Source organism: Aquarana catesbeiana, linkage group LG10 (assembly GCF_042186555.1).
Source record: "Aquarana catesbeiana isolate 2022-GZ linkage group LG10, ASM4218655v1, whole genome shotgun sequence".
Classification (NCBI taxonomy): domain Eukaryota; kingdom Metazoa; phylum Chordata; class Amphibia; order Anura; family Ranidae; genus Aquarana; species Aquarana catesbeiana.
Window position 1 is genome coordinate 243,265,946 of NC_133333.1, and position 19,382 is coordinate 243,285,327.

Genomic DNA, 19,382 nt, shown 5'->3' on the forward strand with positions numbered 1-19,382 from the left:
ACTGGGTGATTCTTTGAATCACACCCTTCCTTACTCTGGGTGGCTACACTCAAGTCTCCATTGTATCTATGGAGGGAGCCATGGTTGTGCTTGTAAAAATGTTTTCCTCTTTTCATCTTTGTTTTGTGGGAGATGGAAGGAATATTCGTTTACAGAAGAAAAATAACATTCCCTCTTTCAATTCAACTCACAGGAAGTGACGAGGACACTGCATTTTTTTTGGCACGATCAACCGGTTATTTCCTGTACTTGCTGAAAATGTTCTTAGCGTGATAAAGATAGTGTAACCACCACCTCGCTTTATTGACGTTCAAAGGCAGTTACAGTCATGGCCAAAAATATTGGCACCCCGGCATTTCTGTCATAATGCACTACTTCGCCCAGAAAATTATTGCAAATGTTTAGGCATTCTCGTGTTTATTTCTTTTGTTTGCATTGGTATGACTCAAAAAAAAAAAAAAAAAAGTGGAGAAACAAAAAGCCAAATCTGACCTATTCCACACAAAACTTCAATAATGGATTAGACAAAATTATTGGCACCCTCAATTTAATATTTGATAGCACGCCCCTTGGAAAAAATAACTGAAATCAATCGCTTCCTGTAACCATCAATAAGTTTCTTACACCTCTCTGCTGGAATTTTGGACCACTCTTCTTTCACCAACTGCTCCAGGTCTCTGTTTGGAAGGCTTCGTCTTCCCTACTGCTTTTTTGAGATCTCTCCACAGGAGCTCTATGGTATTTAGATCTGGACTTATAGCTGGCCAGTTCAGTACTCTCCAGCTCTTTGTCTTAAACATTCTGGGTGCTTTTTGACGTGTGTTTTGGGTCATTGTCTTGCTGTGGGACCCATGACCTCTACGGAGACCCAAATTTCTGACACCGGACCGCACATTGCTCCCCAGAATTCTTTGGTAGCCTTCAGATTTAATAATGCCATTCACACGATCAAGACATCTATTGCCTAAAGCAGCCTCAAAACACCCATGAACCTCCACCACTTGTGACTTAAGAGACTGTATTCTTTTCTTTAAAGGCTTCATTTCTTTTTCTGAAAACAGACTGATGGGCTTTACCAAAAAGCTGTCATTTTGTTTCGTCTGTCCACAGGACATTCTCCCAAAAAGATTCTGGCTTCCTCAGGCAAGTTTTGTCAGACGCCCAATCTGGCTTTTTTATGTTTCTGTGTCAGCAGTGGGGTCCTTCTGGGTCTCCTACCATAGCGTCCCTTTTCGTTCAGATGGCGATGTATAGTGCAAGCTGACACAGTTCTACCCTGTGCCCGAAGGTCAGCTTGAATTTGTCTGGAAGTTGATCAAGGTTCATTCTCCACCATTGGAAAAATCCTTTGTTGCAATCTGATTAATTTTTATCTTTGGTCCAAGGAGATTAGCTACAGTACCATGGGCTGTAAACGTAATGGCAATGTTGCGCACAGTGGACACGGGAACATGAAGATCTCTGGAGATGGACTTGTAACCTTAAAGGGTAAGTTCACCTTTACAGAGTTTTCTGTAAAGGTGAACTTACACTTTAAGATTGTCCATTCTTTTCCACAATTTTTGTTTTCAAATCCTCAGACAATTATTTGCTGCTCTTTCTCTTCTCCATGCTCCATGTGCCACACACAACAGAAAGGTTGAGTCAAATTTTCACCATTTTTTTAACTGGTTGCTGGTGTGTTTTTTATATTGTCAGCACATGTTAATTGATACAGGTGAGTTTATTTAAAAACTACAGGAGCATCGCAAACCTGGAATGCAATTTATTACTTAGTTTTGAGAAGGTGCCAATAATTTTGTCCAGACAGTTTTTGGAGTTTTGCATGGAATGTGTCAGATTTGGCTTTTTGTTTCTCCTTTTTTTTATTTTTTTTTTTTGTCATACCAACAAAAGAAATAAACCTGAGAATGCCTAAACATTTGTAAGTGCAACAATTTTCTGTGCACAGTGGTGCATTATCTGACAGAAAAGCAGGGGTGCCAATATTTTTGGCCATGACTGTATCTGCAGCCTGAGCCCCTGTCTGAAATAATTGAAATGAGGAGATTTAGCCCCCGTGCTTGGTGTGTGTTAACCTAAAAAAAAAAAATAGATCCTGTTCCTTTAAAGCATGTTATACAGCACAGTGCTTGTGCTGTGTCATTTGGCCCCCTGTATCACCTGAAATACCTGGCTGATCCTGCCTGGTTCTGCCCTCCCCCCTGTAAACTGACCACGGTTTATAATGGCTGCTGAGCCCTGACACCGTGGTCCATTTACATGCCTCCGTCTTTCGCTGTCTCTCCTCTCCATCCTCTTCCCCCTCCCTTCCCTGCCTGTCAGCACTGTGTGTCCGTGCCTTCCCCCTCCCCTCCTGCTCAAATTAGGGTTAAATTTACATTATCCTCTCTTGGTTGATTCATGTAATGTGCCCCCCCCCGTGACTGTGCTTTATTTAAAAAAAAAATGCAGTCATATAACGGTTTACAGAGCGCCGACCAGCGCTCACGTGACCGCTCTCCTCTCTTGCATGACAGCTGCAGCGGGTGGGGCCGCCTCTCTCCTCCTCCCCTCCTGACTGACGTCAGTGGGGGATCTTCAGCCCCACCCACTGCAGCTGTCAGGTTGAGAGGTGGCAGGTTGCGTGAGCGCCGATCGGCGCTCTGTAAATAAGTATATAGCTGCATTTTTTTTTTTTTTTTATAAAGCGCAGTCACAGGGGGACATGAATCAACCGAGAGAATTATGTAAATTTAACCCTGTGGGTTAACAACCACTTTAAACTAAATGGGTATCTATAGCAGCATCTCCCCTAGCTGCAAGTTTGTCTCAGCAAGGTTGCCTATAAGATCCCAGGTTCACCATAGATGATCAACCCCATTCTGGGAGTTATTGGAAAGTGTTTAACTCTCTTCTGAATATTTTGTTAACCATGTAGTGGTTTCCATGTGACTTGCATGCGCTACCATTGTGGGTAAAAGAACTGGTTGGTTACAAAATTCCTCCTATAGGCCTGCATCACCATGCCTCCTTGAAAGGCACTATATTCAGTTATACATCACATAATCCCATATTCATTTGTGAATAGGTGACATTTTCTGAACTGCTTCAGCCACACAGTCTGCTGATAGCGCATAATAACCAAAATATTGTTTGCCGCTTTTCTATTTAGCTTGCGCAAATTTTAGTTTTATTTTTTTTAAGCATATTGCATAGTATATTGCTTAATGGGTGCTAATGTGAAATGCTGGTAGAATAGAAAAACGGAAATGCCCAGCATTTGTCCTTTGTAAAAAGTCCACACAAAGGAATGGTTCTTAAAGATGACATTGGGCCAGCCTTGTTGACCAGCACAGATGCAAAGCTCAGACGCTTTAGAAAGTCCTCTGCCCCTGTTGGGGGGTTGATGGGATATGCAGGCACAATCTGAGCACCATCCGACGCTCTATAAACTTGCAAGAATCCCTTGTAGTAATCCACCAGTGTGTGAAAGGACAGCAGTCTGGCAGCTGTAGACATAGAGGGGTAGAAAAATACATGTTAAGAAAACACTGAGAATTCTTGCCATTTATGATTCCATATCAATCAGTGAATATTTACTGCTTAAAGTGGTTGTAAACCTCACATGAAATATGAACAAAGCATATCCCTCTATAGTGTGTACTTGTCTCAGTCCAGAGCACTAAGGCTGGGTTCACACATATGCAAATTGGATGTGGGTTTCCCTGTATCCAATTCACATGACAGGCGAGTGTGACCAGCTCTCAATGGAGACGGTTCACACTGGTAATGAATATGATATTGCGGATTTTAGAAAAAAGGGAAAGGATGCCCCCTTTCGACGCGTTTCACTCTGAAGGCTTCCTCGGGGGTTCGAGGGGTGCAGTTTGAGTATGATTGCTGGAAAAAGAAAAATACATATAATACATAATCAAATGTATAATATACAATATTTCAATAAAGCTACATAAGCATATGGAACTTACAATAGACACTAAAAAACGATATCCACCACTAAAGGATCGGATCAAAGCGTTCATGATCTCTCAACGCACTTAAAAGTGTAAATGGTGTAATATGGAAAATGGTGTAGGCGCGAATACCTGAAGTTTATAAATGATGGATTTTGAACAGATGTGGAGAAGAAAAGACTGCAGCTAAATGCGTACAACTTGTGTAGGAGGATTTGTTTCATTTCTGTGTATCGCCTTAGGATAGTCACTTCTGTGGATATATACAAGGGTTTACAACCACTTTAAGCCTCCTTCATGATAATATTAAACTAGCTACAGACAGTATAATTTTGAATAGTTCCATGAAGGTACCCCTAAATGTGTAATGGTTGTCCATACTGGGTATAAAGGTTAATGTGAAAATATATCCGCGCTTGGAAAATAAAATAAAATATTACAATGAGCAGCTGTGCACTATAACCCAGATACCAGGCACAAATAATAATGTATAGATAAAAGTTCAATGCTAGATAAGTAAAATGCAATTCCTGCATACAACACAATGCACGTGATATGTGCAAACATCCAAATAGATATACTAAAGTGCAATCAATAATATATGAGCAATATAAGAAAACAATAAAAATTGCATAAAAACTGTGAATACATTCTAAAACGCATATGCAATATTACATCGCATGTGAGAGGATGCAATTATGTGCAAAAAGAAAAGGTTCATATAGAGCTGAATTTCATCAAAGAAAGTCCCATGGTGGAAAAGTGTATTGGAAATGACGATCAGACACCTGCCAGCATGATACCCATCACCACAACAAAATGGAGGCTTACCAGAAAACCAGCGACTCCAGCTTGACTGGATCTGTGATCCACTGAGAAGGAAGTCCGGAAGTTTTAATCCAGTAGCCTTGGATAGTATACACCAGAAGGTTCACAGCTGATCAGGGCTTGTTATTGGGAGACCTCAGTGTCAGAATGTATATGAAACAAAACACTCCACATAGTGTGATATTGTCTGTGCATCTGATTTAATAAGTAGTACACTTGCATAAAAGTGTAAAGTTCAGGCTGAGAACGTATCGCAATTTAAACGAATCAGTTCCCTGACCATAAACTTGCTTTACTTTAATGTCATAAAATAATGAAGCCAGAGACAGCCAGGCAACTAGCAACCTTTATGACGTCATTTATGACGAAACGATCATAGAGGCATCCACGTACACACGCTGCGGTGCATGCATGACCGCAAACAGCGGTCATGCATGCACTGCAGCTTGTGTACGTGGCTGTCCCTACGATCGTTTTGTCATAAATGACATCCTAAAGGTTTCTAGTTGCCTGGCTGTCCCTGGCTTTATTATTTTATGATGTTGTAATAAAGCAAGTGTATGGATCAGGACAACCAGGGTGAAATCAGAGCTAACTTTATTCAAATTAGTTACTCGTGAAAATATTGAAGCCTTGGGATCAACATGACAGCCAGGGAGTTGACCTTTTCAAATGGAGGGGTTAGCGGGGGGGGGGCTCTATACGTTTCACCACAAGTTTACTTTAAATCCATCATGATGGACTGCACATTGTTTTTCAGCTTCTTATACTGATCTGGAGCTCTACCTTCTGAAATGTGATGAAGTTACAAGGCTTTCATTCAATTTGCTTTTTAGAGTTGTGCTGCTTATATTGACTATAACGATTTGATTTTCTGCCTGTGTTTTGGTGACTAACCGTGTGAAGGTGTGACAATCGCTCATATTTGCTGACCGCTCAGTGTGAGCTCTCTTGGTGCCCATGATGGGACGGAGGATTCTGGGAATTTGGAAATAACCTAAAAAGTATATTCTGTTTTACAGTGGAACTAGCAGTACGGAGTCATGCGGCGATCATTTCACAATTGAAGCTTGCAAAGAGACAGAGATGCTTAACTACCTCATTGAATGCTTTGACAGAGTGGGAATAGAGGAGAGGAAAGCACCAAAGGTGAGAATCCATTCCAAGCCAGCTAAGTGTTCTGCACATAAAATATTATCGTAGATAAAGTGTACTTGGGGTACTTTCACACTGGTCTTCATCCTCGGCGCTGCCGTCTTCATCCTCGGCGCTGCCGTCTTCATCCTCGACGCCAGTTACCCGCTAAAAACAAAAAAAGCCGCTCTTTTCCTGAGGCTGTCTCCCTCTGTGTTGTCCTCCACTGGCGTCACTCGGCGAGCCCGCCCCTTGTGTGTATATTTAGATACTCGCGCTGTGTGAAGTAACTTAATAAACAATAAATAATTTCAAACCACTGCAGCTGCTGTCCACAAAGTGCTAAACCACTCATAAATCAAATAACAATACAGTGCTTACAGTCTTAAATCCATATCAGTGAGTGACAAACACATGAAAATAATATATAGTCCAAAATCTTATATAAAGTGCTTGGTGCTCTAAAATATTAAGAAAAAATTAAAAACATTATAGTATTAAAAAGAACTTCAGAACATACAAGCAAAAAACCCTTAACATACACATGGGACTTGGCTACAACATGTAAAAATGAATTTAAAGTGAAAAAATAAACATAACATAAAAATAAAAAATTTTGTTTTGCACAGAAAACCGCCAAACCAAATAATTTGTTAAAATATTACATCTTTAACCACTCGCGGACTGCCCACCGTACATGCTCTGCGCCAGATCCCTTGCCTAGTACGTTTATCTGACACTTCCGGGTCTGGGACGCGCACCGCCAGCGGCCTGCTCGCGCTGTGTTTATACACAGCGGGAGCTGATCAGCAGGTACGGTGGACTTAATCCCGGCACCCGCCGATGCTTCGATACACAGGCAGAATGGCAATGTTAACAAGGCAAATTGTCCTTCTGTGAGTACAGAAAGCATGGATCCTGTGTTCCTGTAAAGCAGGAACACCGATCCATGCCTTCCACTAGTCAAAACCCCTCCCCCACTACACTGAATCACAAGATAGGCACACAGTTGACCCTTTAATCGCCCCTGATAACCCCTTCCCAGTCAGTGTCAGTACAGCGGTAGTGCATATTTTTTAGCACTGATCACTGTATTAGTGTGACAAGTGTCAGTATCTGATTTTGTCCGCCGCAATATCGCAGTCCCGCTAGAAGTCACTGATCGCTGCCATTACTAGTAAATTTTTTTTTAAATCCCATAGTTTGTAGACGCTATAACTTTTGCGCTTGCCAATCAATATACGCTTATTGGGATTTTTTTTTTTTTATTATTTAAAAACATATAGCAATTTTTTTATTGGATATGTTTTATAGCGGAAAGTAAAAAAAAAAATATATATATATTTATTTATTTTGCAGAGGTGATCAAATGCCACTAAAAGAAAGCTCTATTTGTGGGAGAAAGGGGGCATAAATTTTATTTGGGTACAGTGTCGCCCGACCGTGCAATTGTCAGTTAAAGTTATGCAGTGCCGTATCGCAAAAAATAGCCTGGTCAGCAAGAGGGGTAATTCAAGTATTCAAATTCCTTAATTTTTATTTTTTTACAACTCTTTTTTTTAAAACCACAAAATAGCCATAAATGACTTGTATACATTGGTTTTAAGTATACATACTGAGTGATACTTAGCATGTATACTTATTTGATCACCTCTGCGTTTTTTTTTTTATTTTTTGTGCTATTAACAAAAACAGACTGACAATTTTGAAAAAAAACACACTTTTTTACTTTCTGTTATAAAACACATCCAATAAAAAAAAAAAAAAAAAAATCAGTTTAGGCCAATATGTATTCTGCTACATAGTTTTGGTAAACAAAATCCCAATAAGCCAATATTGAGTGGTTTGCGCAAAATTTATTGCGTCTACTATGGGATGTATACTGGAATTTTACTAATAATGGCAGCAATCGGCGACTTGTAGCGGCACTGCAATATTGCAGCGAACAATCAGACAGGAACTGACACTTTTGACACTTTGTGGGAATCAGTGACACTAATACAGTGATCAGTGCTAAAAATATGCACTGTCGCTATACTAGTGACACTGGCTGGGAAGGGCTTAAGCTAGGGTGATCAAAGGGTTAACTCTGTGCCTAACCAGCGTTTGTGTGTTGCTTTTACAAAGGGAGGTGGTGGATTTTATTCCCTGCTTTGCAGATCAGCTTCTGCTGTGAGTAATCGCAGCAAAAGCGGCCCACACCTCCTCTAGGCGGAAGTGCAGAATCACTTAAGATATAGGTGATTCTGCACGGAACGGCTGCCCTGTAGCAGTATATCTGCTATGCGGCGATCAGTAAGTGGTTAACATGTACTCAGTTGTGATTTATAGCTGTGAAAACAATTATAAATCGTGTAATGTGGCTCTTTTCTACCCTGCAGATGTGCAGCCAGCCAGATGTGAGTCAATTCCTGAGCAACATTCGGTCCCAGTGTATCTGCCATGCTGCGCTGGTGTTACAGGGAGCGCTCACCCAGCCAAGGTAAATACTGCTTTTTGCGGGTTTGTTTTTTTTAGACAAATTTTCCTCAGGCGTTGACATAAACTCTTTGGTGCAGGTCTGTACAGCAGCCGTCTCTCCTGGTGCCATATATGCTCTGTAGGAATCTACCCTTTGGGTTTATTCAGGAACTTGTGAGGACGACCTATCAGGACGATGAAGTGTTCAGACAGGTAAGACAGACACAGCCATGTAGTACAAGATCACAACCGTAATCGCAGGTCATTCATTAAATGTTTCATTTCCCAGTGTAAAACCTTGTGACATCAGTGAAGACACATCAGAGAGCGTTAACAATTTGACAGGTGCATTTGACCTGCCGTTGACCACCTTCTGACCTGCATTTGACTGACTTTAAGTGGGTTTTGCATTTTCTTAGACTCTTTTCACATGGGGCTGACTCCAGTAGGAGTCCGCATGCTCAGCATGGAATCTGGCTGCTGATCCCCCGCTGAGCAAGCGGATGGGTGGTTTGTGTCTGTTCCGCCTATGCAGAGCTGACAGACACAACCTGCTCTCCTCTGGGTGGTTGGATGTAAACAGACCAGCTGTCCGTTTACACCCAACTGCCATGGATCCAATATTGGTGGGTGTCAACAGAGGCATGTCTGACATCCGCTGCTCCATAGAGGGCAATGTATGGTTCGATTGGGTCCTCTTGGGAAAAAAACGGACAGACAGACTCGATCGTTTTGCCTGTATGAAAGGCCCTTTGGACTTGTGTTGCTATGCAGACCCCACTTAAAGTGAGCAAAAGTTTGTCAACACAGATCTTAAATATCAGATTCTAAAGAAAAAGGCTTAGTAATGTTATAAAAAAAAAAAAAAAAAGTGTTGTGCACTGCTGTGCTATTGGCATGTTTTGAATCTTGCTGAAATCTTTGCCTTGGTAAATACAAAGAGCGTTCCAGTATTGGACTAGCACTGGGTCACTTGATCAGTTGTAGGGCAGGGGTTATGTTGAAAGGATCACTTTTCATGCTGAGCCTTTGACTGGCCTGCTTTGCCTGAGGGGGCTCGTTCATAGGGTGGGGTGGTGGAGGGGGGCTATAGAACCTTGCAGTTGAACCACCCTTTTACTGCCCCCCCCAACTGCTACCCCCTTAAGCAAAGGGACAGCAGCTGGGGGTGTACACATGCTGCAGCCATTCTGCTTTGCTTCATGGTCGTGGCAAGAATGATACCCCCTGTTGCAAATGAAAGGGTCTGTTTTTGCAAGCACCTGCATGCAATGCACATGATTGCGGTGCAGTAGTGCAAGGATCAAGGGGTTAAAGCGTGTGGTAGGGAGTTGATACCATGCCTCCTCACCGCCTGTGAAATGCTCTCTGAAGAGCAATCTGAATGCAGATTGCTCTTCACAGACTACTACTAGTGTGAACGAGCCCTTAAAATCGGTCCACATGGATTCTTCAATAGAGATCATGTGATCAGTGCTTCTGCACTAAGCATGTGTGACCCAGTGCTTCAGTGAGAATGACGTGCCTGGAACCAGAACGCTCCTGGGATGTGCACGTCAGATATCCGAGAAAGCATCGGCATCCATTTACTGCAGCTGGTGGAGGGTGGATCTGGCACTCGTTATTAAGAGGCCGGCTGCCTGAATGCAGAAAAGACAACTCCTGATGATGTCATAGAGGAGGCTGGCGGCATGGGACCTGGTGTTTGGTAGCTGAGTGGTGGAACACATCAGGACAGTGCTGGGGAGAGTGTGAGTATGTGAAGTCAGGATAAAAGGTAAGAATAAGGCCAGCCATACATTGTTTAGAATCTCCGTCAGTTCAGCAGGAGCCGGGCGAGATTTGAACTGTTAATAGGCAGACTGAATGTACCAAGTTGATCGACTTTGGTACAACCAGCCTGTCGGATTTTCTTGCGATTATTGCTAGTGGCTGCTACAGCCACTAGTGATAATCACTGTCTTCTTCCAGCGGGGGCAACTTCCCCTGCCTCCTCTGTGGTTGCAGGAAAGAAATTTGCTCCGTGTATGGCCTGCCTAAAGTTACGTTTGCTTTTTTACTGCACAAAATGCATGCACAGTGTTTTCCATGTATTCCAGTGACTCTAGTTGACACCATGCAGACTGACTGCATGGTGTGAACTGGAGCCGTTGGAATACATGGGAAAACACTGTGCATGCATTTTTGGTGCAGAAAAAAAGCGCATGCAACTGCATCTGGTGTGAACTGGAAAGTCTTGTGTCTGCACCTCTCCTGTACTTTAATGCAAACATTCTTTAGTGTGTGTGCAACTTGCTGGAACCCTCCCACAGCTCTTCTCTATGCACAGGCTATGTACAGCACAGTGATGATATCACAGCAACTTTATTATATTTTTATCCTTTCTGGAAATTGAGGAATATATTTGAAGGAGAATTTTTGAGCCCAGAATATAGCTGTAATGAATGATGAACGGATTTGCTGTCCTGTAGTGTTAAAACATTAACCTGTATTTCTTCCACAGATATTTATTCCAGTTCTGCAAGGTTTGGCTCTAGCTGCTAAAGACTGTTCTCTGGACAGTGATAACTTCAAATATCCACTAATGGTGAGATGTTCTTGCTGCCTGTCATGAGTAAAATGAAACGAGCGCCAACCCCAATAATGTTGCATTGCAATAATCACAAGAATAAAATGCTAGAAGGGGGAATTGGCTAATAACCACTAAGGGTTCACTTTTATCATTTTGTTTATTATCTTGCTATAACCCATCCAACACAATTATCGATGTTTAGTTCTTTATCATGTTGTGTGGCGATTGTCTTTCTTTTTTTTTTTTTGATCAGGACAGCAGAAGGAGTTGTTCTAGCCACAGACAGATTTTTTTTTTTTTTATTCCCTTTTATTTCAACCTGATCTTGATCCCATCAGATTTGACTGGATATTTTCCGACTTGTCTGCTTCTTTTTTGCAGTTGACCTATAAAAATGATTGAAAGCCTCCTCCCCCCTCCTCTCACTTTTGGATACATTTATGTTTTTGTGGGGGGCCGGGTTCTGACAGGTATTCACTCCTACTTCTGCTAGGATAGCTTAGGCCAGGCTTGTCCAAACTCCATTTCATTGCTGGCTGCATCGACATTATGGTTGCCTTCAAAGGGCCGGTTGTATCTATAAAACTATATAAATTATCCAGGGAGAACACCCCCCCCCCCCCCCCCCCCCCAAACAGAACCCCCCCAACAGGAGTGTTCTGCGCAGGATTCAGGGGTGCGCTGTGTAAAGTGCGAAGGGTTCAGGGGTGCGCTGTGTAAAGTGCGAAGGGCTCAGGGGTGCGCTGTGTGCAGTGCACAGGGTTCGGGGGTGCGCTGTGTACAGTGCGCAGGGTTCGGGGGTGCACTGTGAGATTGTAATTGACCAACAGTTTCCAAATTGTGGGCTGTTCCACGTAGCCAGATAACCTTTCTTGAAACAGAAATGTAACATGCACAATTAGAGTTTTAGCATATTTGGAGATCTAGAAATCTTCTAGAATGCCAAGGTAAACTGCCATGATTCGTGAAAAATCGGTTCAGTCATCTGCTATTTTGACCTAAGTAAACTGACATTGAGTCACTGAACTTTGTACTTGGCCATTGTGTTTTGTGTCTCCTTTTTGAAGACTTGAGGCAGATAATATGCATAACCTATTACAGGATAACCTTTCTTTCTTATTCTCTGCAGGCGTTAGGTGAGCTCTGTGAGATTAAGTTTGGAAAAACTCATCCTGTATGCTCTTTGGTAAGCTGTTCTGTTTATACTGTTTACTGCTTGTTCACTAATTAGGTTAATGTGACTGTCAGCCCTGGTTTACACTGCACCTCGTATGTGATTCGCACAGGAATCGCACCCCATTCCTTTGCAAATCACATGCGATTCTGTGCGGTGTGATTTGAGAGCTTTCATTTTACTTTTCTCAAATCGCACCGTATCCGCATAAAATAAAAGGTGGCGTGTGTGTGTGAAAATGCAGCCAAATGAATGGCAATGTGTATATTGTGTGCAACTATCACATGCAGCAGGTTTTTGTATTCAAATATTATATTAGTATTATACTATTACAGATGCGAACATGTGTTAGCATGTCCAATCCTGTAAAGCTGGGTACATACAGTCAGCTTTTTTTCATTCAACCCAACGGGCTGAATGGAAAAAAAAAAAAAAAAACCTGACAGATCACTGTACCAACACAAGCAATGTTGGTGTGGCAATCTCTATACTGTGCCTTTTTGTGTTCTCACCCCCCCAGAACACACTGATCAGCACTCGCAGCCTTTTGTCTGCAAGCGCTGAACTTTGCTGGACTTATGAACAAGTCGAACTTACGAAACGGAACACGTTTGTAAGTAGGGGACTTGCGGTGATGCAAAGGCCATCGCACACAAATTGATAGCTAAAGTAGGCAGTGAGAGGCTCCATGCAACAGCTTTTCCTTCGTGTTTTCAAATATCCTGTATATTCTCTTCTATTAAAGTGTATATCGGGCATATATATCACATATGCTGTATATATAGTACATCTCTTGCAGTACGTGGATATTCTCCATGTTGTCTTTTTTAAAAATGCTGCAAATACTTGTTTATTTGCCAGAAGTTGTGTGCTCCTCACTTCCTGTTTTTCCTTCCTGCAACACTTTGCCTCTGCTGCACTTAAGGCTACTTTCATACTGAGGCGCTTTACAGGCGCTACAGCGCTAAAAATAGCGCCTGTAAAGAGCCTGTCTCTCCAGTGTGAAAGCTCAAGTGCTTTCACACTGAAGCGGTGCGCTTGCAGGACGGTAAAAAGAGTCCTTCAAGCTGCATCTTTGCTGCGCTGTAGGAGCGGTGTATACTCCTAAAGCACCCCTGCCCATTGAAATCAATGGGGCAGCAGCGCTTTGCCGGCGGTTTTAAACCTTTTTTGGGCGCTAGCGGGGGGTTAAGAGCGCCCCGCTTGTGGCCGAATAGCGCCGCTAAAACGGCGGTAAAGCCCACCCCAGTGTGAAAGTAGCCTAAATCTGAAGCAGTATTGTAAACCCCGGCCAGTTCTACACTGGACTATAGAATGCCTCCCCTCATGTTATGGAGATGAGCAGCAATTGTGCTTGAACTTCTACTTGTGTGGAAGACACGGAAGATTCTAAAAATGGCTGTATTTCCCTTTTTTATTGCTTTATCCTCCGTTTATCCCAAACTATTAAACTGTGCTCCTCTTCTAGTGTGTAACATTGATGTATTTTGCAAATTTCAGATATCATCTTTGCCCCTTTGGTTGCCCAAGTCTTTGAGTCCAGCCACTGGCCGGGAACTGCAGCGTCTGTCTTACCTAGGATCCTTCTTCAGCCTTTCTGTGTTTGCAGAGGATGATGTAAGTTCTGAGTGTTCTTTTAATTGCTTCTCGGAAATAATCACGTCAGAAAAAGGACATGTTTGTCGCAGTTACTAATCAGATTTTCCCTTTTGTGTGTTCTTGAATTTGTAAGATAATTGAATTGGTTATTATGACTAAGACCTGCCAGAGATGGCCAGATGTCCCCCAAGAGTGGCAATCAGGGAGATAGCTGCTTGTCGGCTGTAATATACCTGTGTCCCATGCTTGCTTCTTGTGCATCTGGCCTGATAGACTGAAGTGCCACTAGTACAGGTAACCACGTCCTTTATACGAGGTGTGTCTAAAAAATGTGGTGAATGGTATCCGAAAATGAACAAAACCGAAGATGCAAACAAATTTACCTTTTATTGGCCTTCAAAATAATCGCCATCCTTCACAACCCACTTTTGGCAATGTTCTTAAAGCTTCTGGAAACCGTCGGCAAAGGCCTCTTTTAGGAATCGATTGCGGAGCCGCTGTCACACATTCTTGGATTGCTGCCACGTCTGCAAAACGTGCGCCTTCCATGATGCTCTTCAGGCGGGAGGAACAGAAGTCTGCAGGTGCCAGATCAAGGGAGTATCGAGGATGCCGCTTGGATTCAGGATCAAACTGGTAGCATCAAGGTCTCCTCCCCTGAGACGATGGTTGGTAGAAAGGATGGATCCTGGTCACACGTGGTAATGAAATCTCCAGAGGTTTCCATCCGTTTTGCTTTCTGTTCGTCTTTTGAGCTTGTACGGCACAAACTGAGAACAGATTTTCCACTTGCCCAAATCTTTGTGGACGATGGTGTGCACCATGTCCTTGCCGATCTCATGCCAGCATTTGTTGCACGCGCTCGATCGTGTCTGGCGTTTCTGCTTATCAACGGCCGACCCGAACGTGGCTCATGGCTTCCGTCCCATACACTTTAATTACTGTAAGAGCGGCAAGGATGTGGAATTCCCTTCCACAGGTGGTGGTCTCAGCGGGGAGCATCGATAGTTTCAAGAAACTATTAGATAAGCACCTGAACGACCACAACATACAGGGATATTCAATGTAATACTGACATCTAATCACACAAATAGGTTGGACTTGATGGACTTGTCTTTTTTCGACCTCACCTACTATGTACCTTGCACCAACATTTAATGCGTCTGTCGCCATTTTCCCCAATTTGTAGCACAACTTGGTGTTTACCCATTGCTCCATTGCACTGTGAACCTACCTCTCACACTGTGTTCGACTGCCCACAGCGGGTATAGTCATGTGTACTCTATGCTAGGTGTCGCTTCTCGACTTGTCTCTGGATAGCCATGTGCATGTGCGCGCACCTAGCCCAAATTGTCGTTGAGATATCGGACCGTTCACCAAACTTTTTAGACACACCTCGTATATCTCACTGAGAAGCAGGGAGCATTGGCCAGGTCTTAGGATTTTTTTTTTTTTTTTAATAGGAACCACTTTCCATTATACTGAACACTTCTAATGTCAGAAATTCTCATTATCTCCTCCTAGGGCCCCTTAATAGCTCATCCCTGTTCCAGATATTACACTGAGCTGGCGATTTACTCTAGCGTTGCACTGTTAATATTCAGACTTGCATAGCTGTTCTCGTAGACACTTGTGATGACCTTGGGGTTTGGTTCAGTTTCAGATCGATCTAAGAAAGAATTTTGCTTTGTGTTGTTTTTCTTGCAGAGTAAAGTTGTGGAGAAATACTTCTCTGGCCCAGCAATTACTCTAGAGAATACCCGGGTTGTCAGCCAGTCGCTACAGCATTACTTGGAGTCTGCGCGGGTAAGTTTCACGCTATTACATTCAATTTGAATAGAGCCGTCTTTCATTTACCCAGATCCCCTATAGCATGGGTGTCAAACTCAATTGCATGGTAAAATGCATCAGCTTAATGATTGCTTTCAAAGGTCCAGTTGTATCTGTAAGAATAGATGTCAAAAGCGCCCCCCACCCTCCCTTACATCACATTACATCACATTGCATCCCCTTACCTTCTGCTGCGGGAAAGAAGCTAGGAGGAGGAAAGTGTGGGGTCTGGAGGAGGACCAGAAGAGAGCTGGAGTCTGCTGAATGCTGAGACCAGTTGAGGCAGAGAACAGATTTCTGGGGCTGCACAGAGAGGCACAGGATCTGTATTCTGTCCTCTCTGCTGCCAACTAGTGAGACGGGGAAGCGGAGATGAACCTCTCCGCAGCTGCGCAGAGAAGTGCAGGATCTGATTGAGGAGTTCTGTCCTCTTCTCTCCTGCCAACTGCTGAGAGAAGGTGGGGTGCCGCAGCTGCAGAAGTGCGAGGGCCACATTAAATGGTCTGGCGTGCCGGATTTGACTCGCAGGCCTAGTTTTACACATGTGCCCTATAGTCTTGTGGCTGGGTACTAGAAGCATGTTAGATGTAGCCTTGTAAAAAGGTAAACTGTAATATCTAGCATTCATTTTTAAAATCGCTACGTAGTGTTAATATATATCTTTATATTTATGAACACAATTATTATTTTTATTATTATTTTTATGGCTGTAACAGGATTTTTTAGGTTAAAAAAAAAAAAAATAAAACGTTTTGGCTATACATGAATTTGTATAGCCAAAACTTTTTTCCTTAGTGTTTTTTTTTTTTTTAATCTCATGACAGCCATAAAATGTTGGATTTGTCATTGCTTTCTGTCTCAGTATCAACAGTCACCTGAACAAATAATGGGCATCGCAGGGACACAGATGGCAAAAAGAGAAAAAAAGACAAATTTTAATCCTTCTCCACTTAATCAAAAGGAAAAAAAAAAGCTTTAGATTTACTTTCTTATCAAACTAAATCCTGGCTCCCATTTGTTTTTTTTGTTTTTTTTCTGTGCACTAATCAGAATAGTGCCTTCATCACCCTTTAATGTGCCTCGAGTTTTAACATTTTAAACCTAAATTTTGCTTGCAGCAAGAATTGTTTAAGATTCTGCACAGCATCTTGCTGAATGGAGAGACCAGAGAGCCTGCTCTAAGCTACATGGCTTCCGTTGTCACCAGCAACATGAAGAAGGCTCAGCTGCAGGTAAAGATCACTCCATTGATTTCCTGCCGTTTAGATCAGGGCTAAATTCTTAGTTCCCTCTCCTTGTATCCTGCAGGCAGACGACCGTCTTGTGTCCACAGATGGCTTCATGCTGAACTTCCTTTGGGTGTTGCAGCAGCTCAGTACTAAGATTAAGCTTGAGACTGTGGATCCCATGTATATTTTCCACCCCAGATGTCGCATAGCACTGCCCAATGATGAAACCCGCATCAAAGCTACCATGGAGGAGGTTACCAGCTGGATGGGGGAACTAAGTGAGTGTTTAGTAGTCCTTTCTTTCATCATTGCATTGTCAAAGTATATGCGAAGCTTAACAAACACTCAGCCGGGTTCACACTTGTGCAATGCAGACACTGCTTGTGATTCGCTCAGGAATCGTCTGTGTGGTGCGATTTCAGACATACATTTTGTATGGCTGAAATCGCATCTGCACCAAAATGGTGATGGACCTTTTTTTCCCCATTCAGACAGTAAGCCATAGCTCAGCGCCCCCCCTCTCTCTCTCTCTCTCTCTCTCTCTCTCTCTCTCTCTCTCTCTCTCTCTCTCTCTCTCTCTCTCTCGCAAGTGGCGACTGCTGCTGTTTCTCAGCCAATCAGGAGGGCGAGCTGTGGACAGCCGAGGCTCTTGTGCAACATTGTTGGATCCAGATGGGGCTCAGGTAAGTATTGGGGGGGCGGAGGGGGGCTGCTGCACACTGAAGGTTTTTTTTTTTAAGATCTAAAACCTTCTGCCCCTACAAACCCTTTAAAGCCCCGTACACATTGGCAGAATGTCGGGAGACATCAGCTGGATTAAAAAAAAAAAACTGCAGACATTCTGCCCGTGTGTATGCCACCCTGTCCGACAGAACCCGGACGTTTGGCCAGTTTTTTGTCGGACGAGCATGCTTGGAAAACCAGCACCGATCAGCGCTCCCAGCCAACGGCAGAAAGTGCTTATCAAAGTGTTCTGGTGGGGAGGTCGCCCCCCTATCAGAACACAACAGCTCAGCAGGGGAGATCGCTTTACTAATTTTCACGTAGTACAGCGGCTCCGACTGGAGCTAACAGGTTTTTTTTTTTTGTTTGTTTGTTTTTTTAACAAGAAAAAAAAAAAACCTGTGAACCAGGCCTAACTGCAACAGAGCAAAATCAGGTCTTCTGCCTTGCCAGATGAGGCTGAGCACACAGCACTTGGAAGAGCTTTGTTATCTGTCAAATCATTTGTATTTCTGTTCATTCAGTCCTGGGATTTACACAGTTTCTTATACAGTATCAGTATGTATGTTTAGCTGTTTTACCTGGAGTTCAGATTCAATATTTTGTCTTTTTGTATTACTCATTTTAAAAATTTAGGCCAAGATTCATCTGCATTTTCCGATCCCAAGTTTCCTACAGAATGTTTCTTCCTGACATTACATGCTCATCACCTTGCCATCTTACCGAGTTGCCGGCGTTATATCCGTCGCCTCAGAGCAATCCGAGAACTGAACAGGTAGGTGACTCTGCCTTCACCTTATCAAGAGTGCTCAGTTTGTAGAAAGGATATCTCAGACTGTTCAGGTAATTGGTTCGCTGCTGAGTGCTTGAGGTTAAAGTATACAGTCTCACAACTCCCCCTGTTGGTGGATTCCCCCCTAAAGCAGAGATCCACCCACCCCACGAAAAAGTAAGTCAGCAGCTACAAATACTGCAGCTGTTTACTTTTAATATCAGGACACTTACCTGTCCAGGGAGCCTGTGATGTCGGCACTGCAGCCGATCTTCAGATCTGCTGTCGGGTGCAGCCGCCGCCATTGCTGGTAAGGGAACCTGGCAGTGAAGCCTCTCCACTTCACAGCTGATTTCCCTACTGCGCATGCACTCTGTGCTTTCTAATTAGAAGGAGGAGGGGCCGAACTTCCAAGAGACGGCGCCACGGCCCCATCTCCCAGAAGTGGGGAAGGGGACCTGAAAGGTGCCAAATGTGGCACGGCAGGGGGGGGAGGAGACGAACAAGCGGAAGTTACACTTTTGGGTGGAACTCCGCTTTAAGTACTTTAAAACCATAAATGGCATTATTTTTTTTTCATGCTATCATTTGGAGTAGGGCGCCTTGAATTTAAAGCAGAGCTCCAGTCTCCCCCCTCCAAAAACGAAAAGTCAGCAGCTACAAATACTGTAGCTGCTGACTTTTTTAATATTAGGACACTTACCTGTCCAGGGGTCCCGCTATGTCGGCACCTCAGCCGATTTCTTCAATCAGCCTTCCGGTTTCCTACTGCGCATGCACCAAGCACGCTGCGCTTTCTGAATGGCCCAGCGGCAGGGGGGGGGGGGGGGGGGGGGCAAATTTCCTGCGGCGAGGTTTCACTGGAGTGGGGGCAGATACCTGTAAAAACAGGGGCACGCTCCCCCCTGAAAGGTGCCAAATATGGTGGGGGGGGGGGGAGCAAACAAGTGGAGCTTCGCTTTTTGGGTGGAGCTCCGCTTTACTTGGAGGTACTTCAACATCCCAGGGACTAAGGAGGCCTAGCAGCTCCAAACCCATGGTTATATTTCATTGCCGCTCAGCTGAAGCATCTAGCACCCGTCTACCTTATCTAACATGGATGTTTTTG

General features: G+C 43.4%; 1 protein-coding gene across 1 annotated transcript in view; it reads left to right on the plus strand.

The window, feature by feature from the left end:
* The window catches only part of UBE4B (ubiquitination factor E4B), a 117,812-nt gene that overhangs the window by 78,661 nt on the left and 19,769 nt on the right, over nucleotides 1-19,382 (plus strand). The window contains exons 9-18 of the mRNA XM_073603541.1: nucleotides 5,804-5,930; nucleotides 8,297-8,397; nucleotides 8,474-8,588; nucleotides 10,879-10,962; nucleotides 12,077-12,133; nucleotides 13,622-13,738; nucleotides 15,428-15,526; nucleotides 16,669-16,782; nucleotides 16,859-17,057; nucleotides 18,139-18,277. Coding sequence (XP_073459642.1) covers nucleotides 5,804-5,930; nucleotides 8,297-8,397; nucleotides 8,474-8,588; nucleotides 10,879-10,962; nucleotides 12,077-12,133; nucleotides 13,622-13,738; nucleotides 15,428-15,526; nucleotides 16,669-16,782; nucleotides 16,859-17,057; nucleotides 18,139-18,277 — 1,152 coding nt within the window. The remainder of the gene's footprint in view (nucleotides 1-5,803; nucleotides 5,931-8,296; nucleotides 8,398-8,473; nucleotides 8,589-10,878; nucleotides 10,963-12,076; nucleotides 12,134-13,621; nucleotides 13,739-15,427; nucleotides 15,527-16,668; nucleotides 16,783-16,858; nucleotides 17,058-18,138; nucleotides 18,278-19,382) is intronic.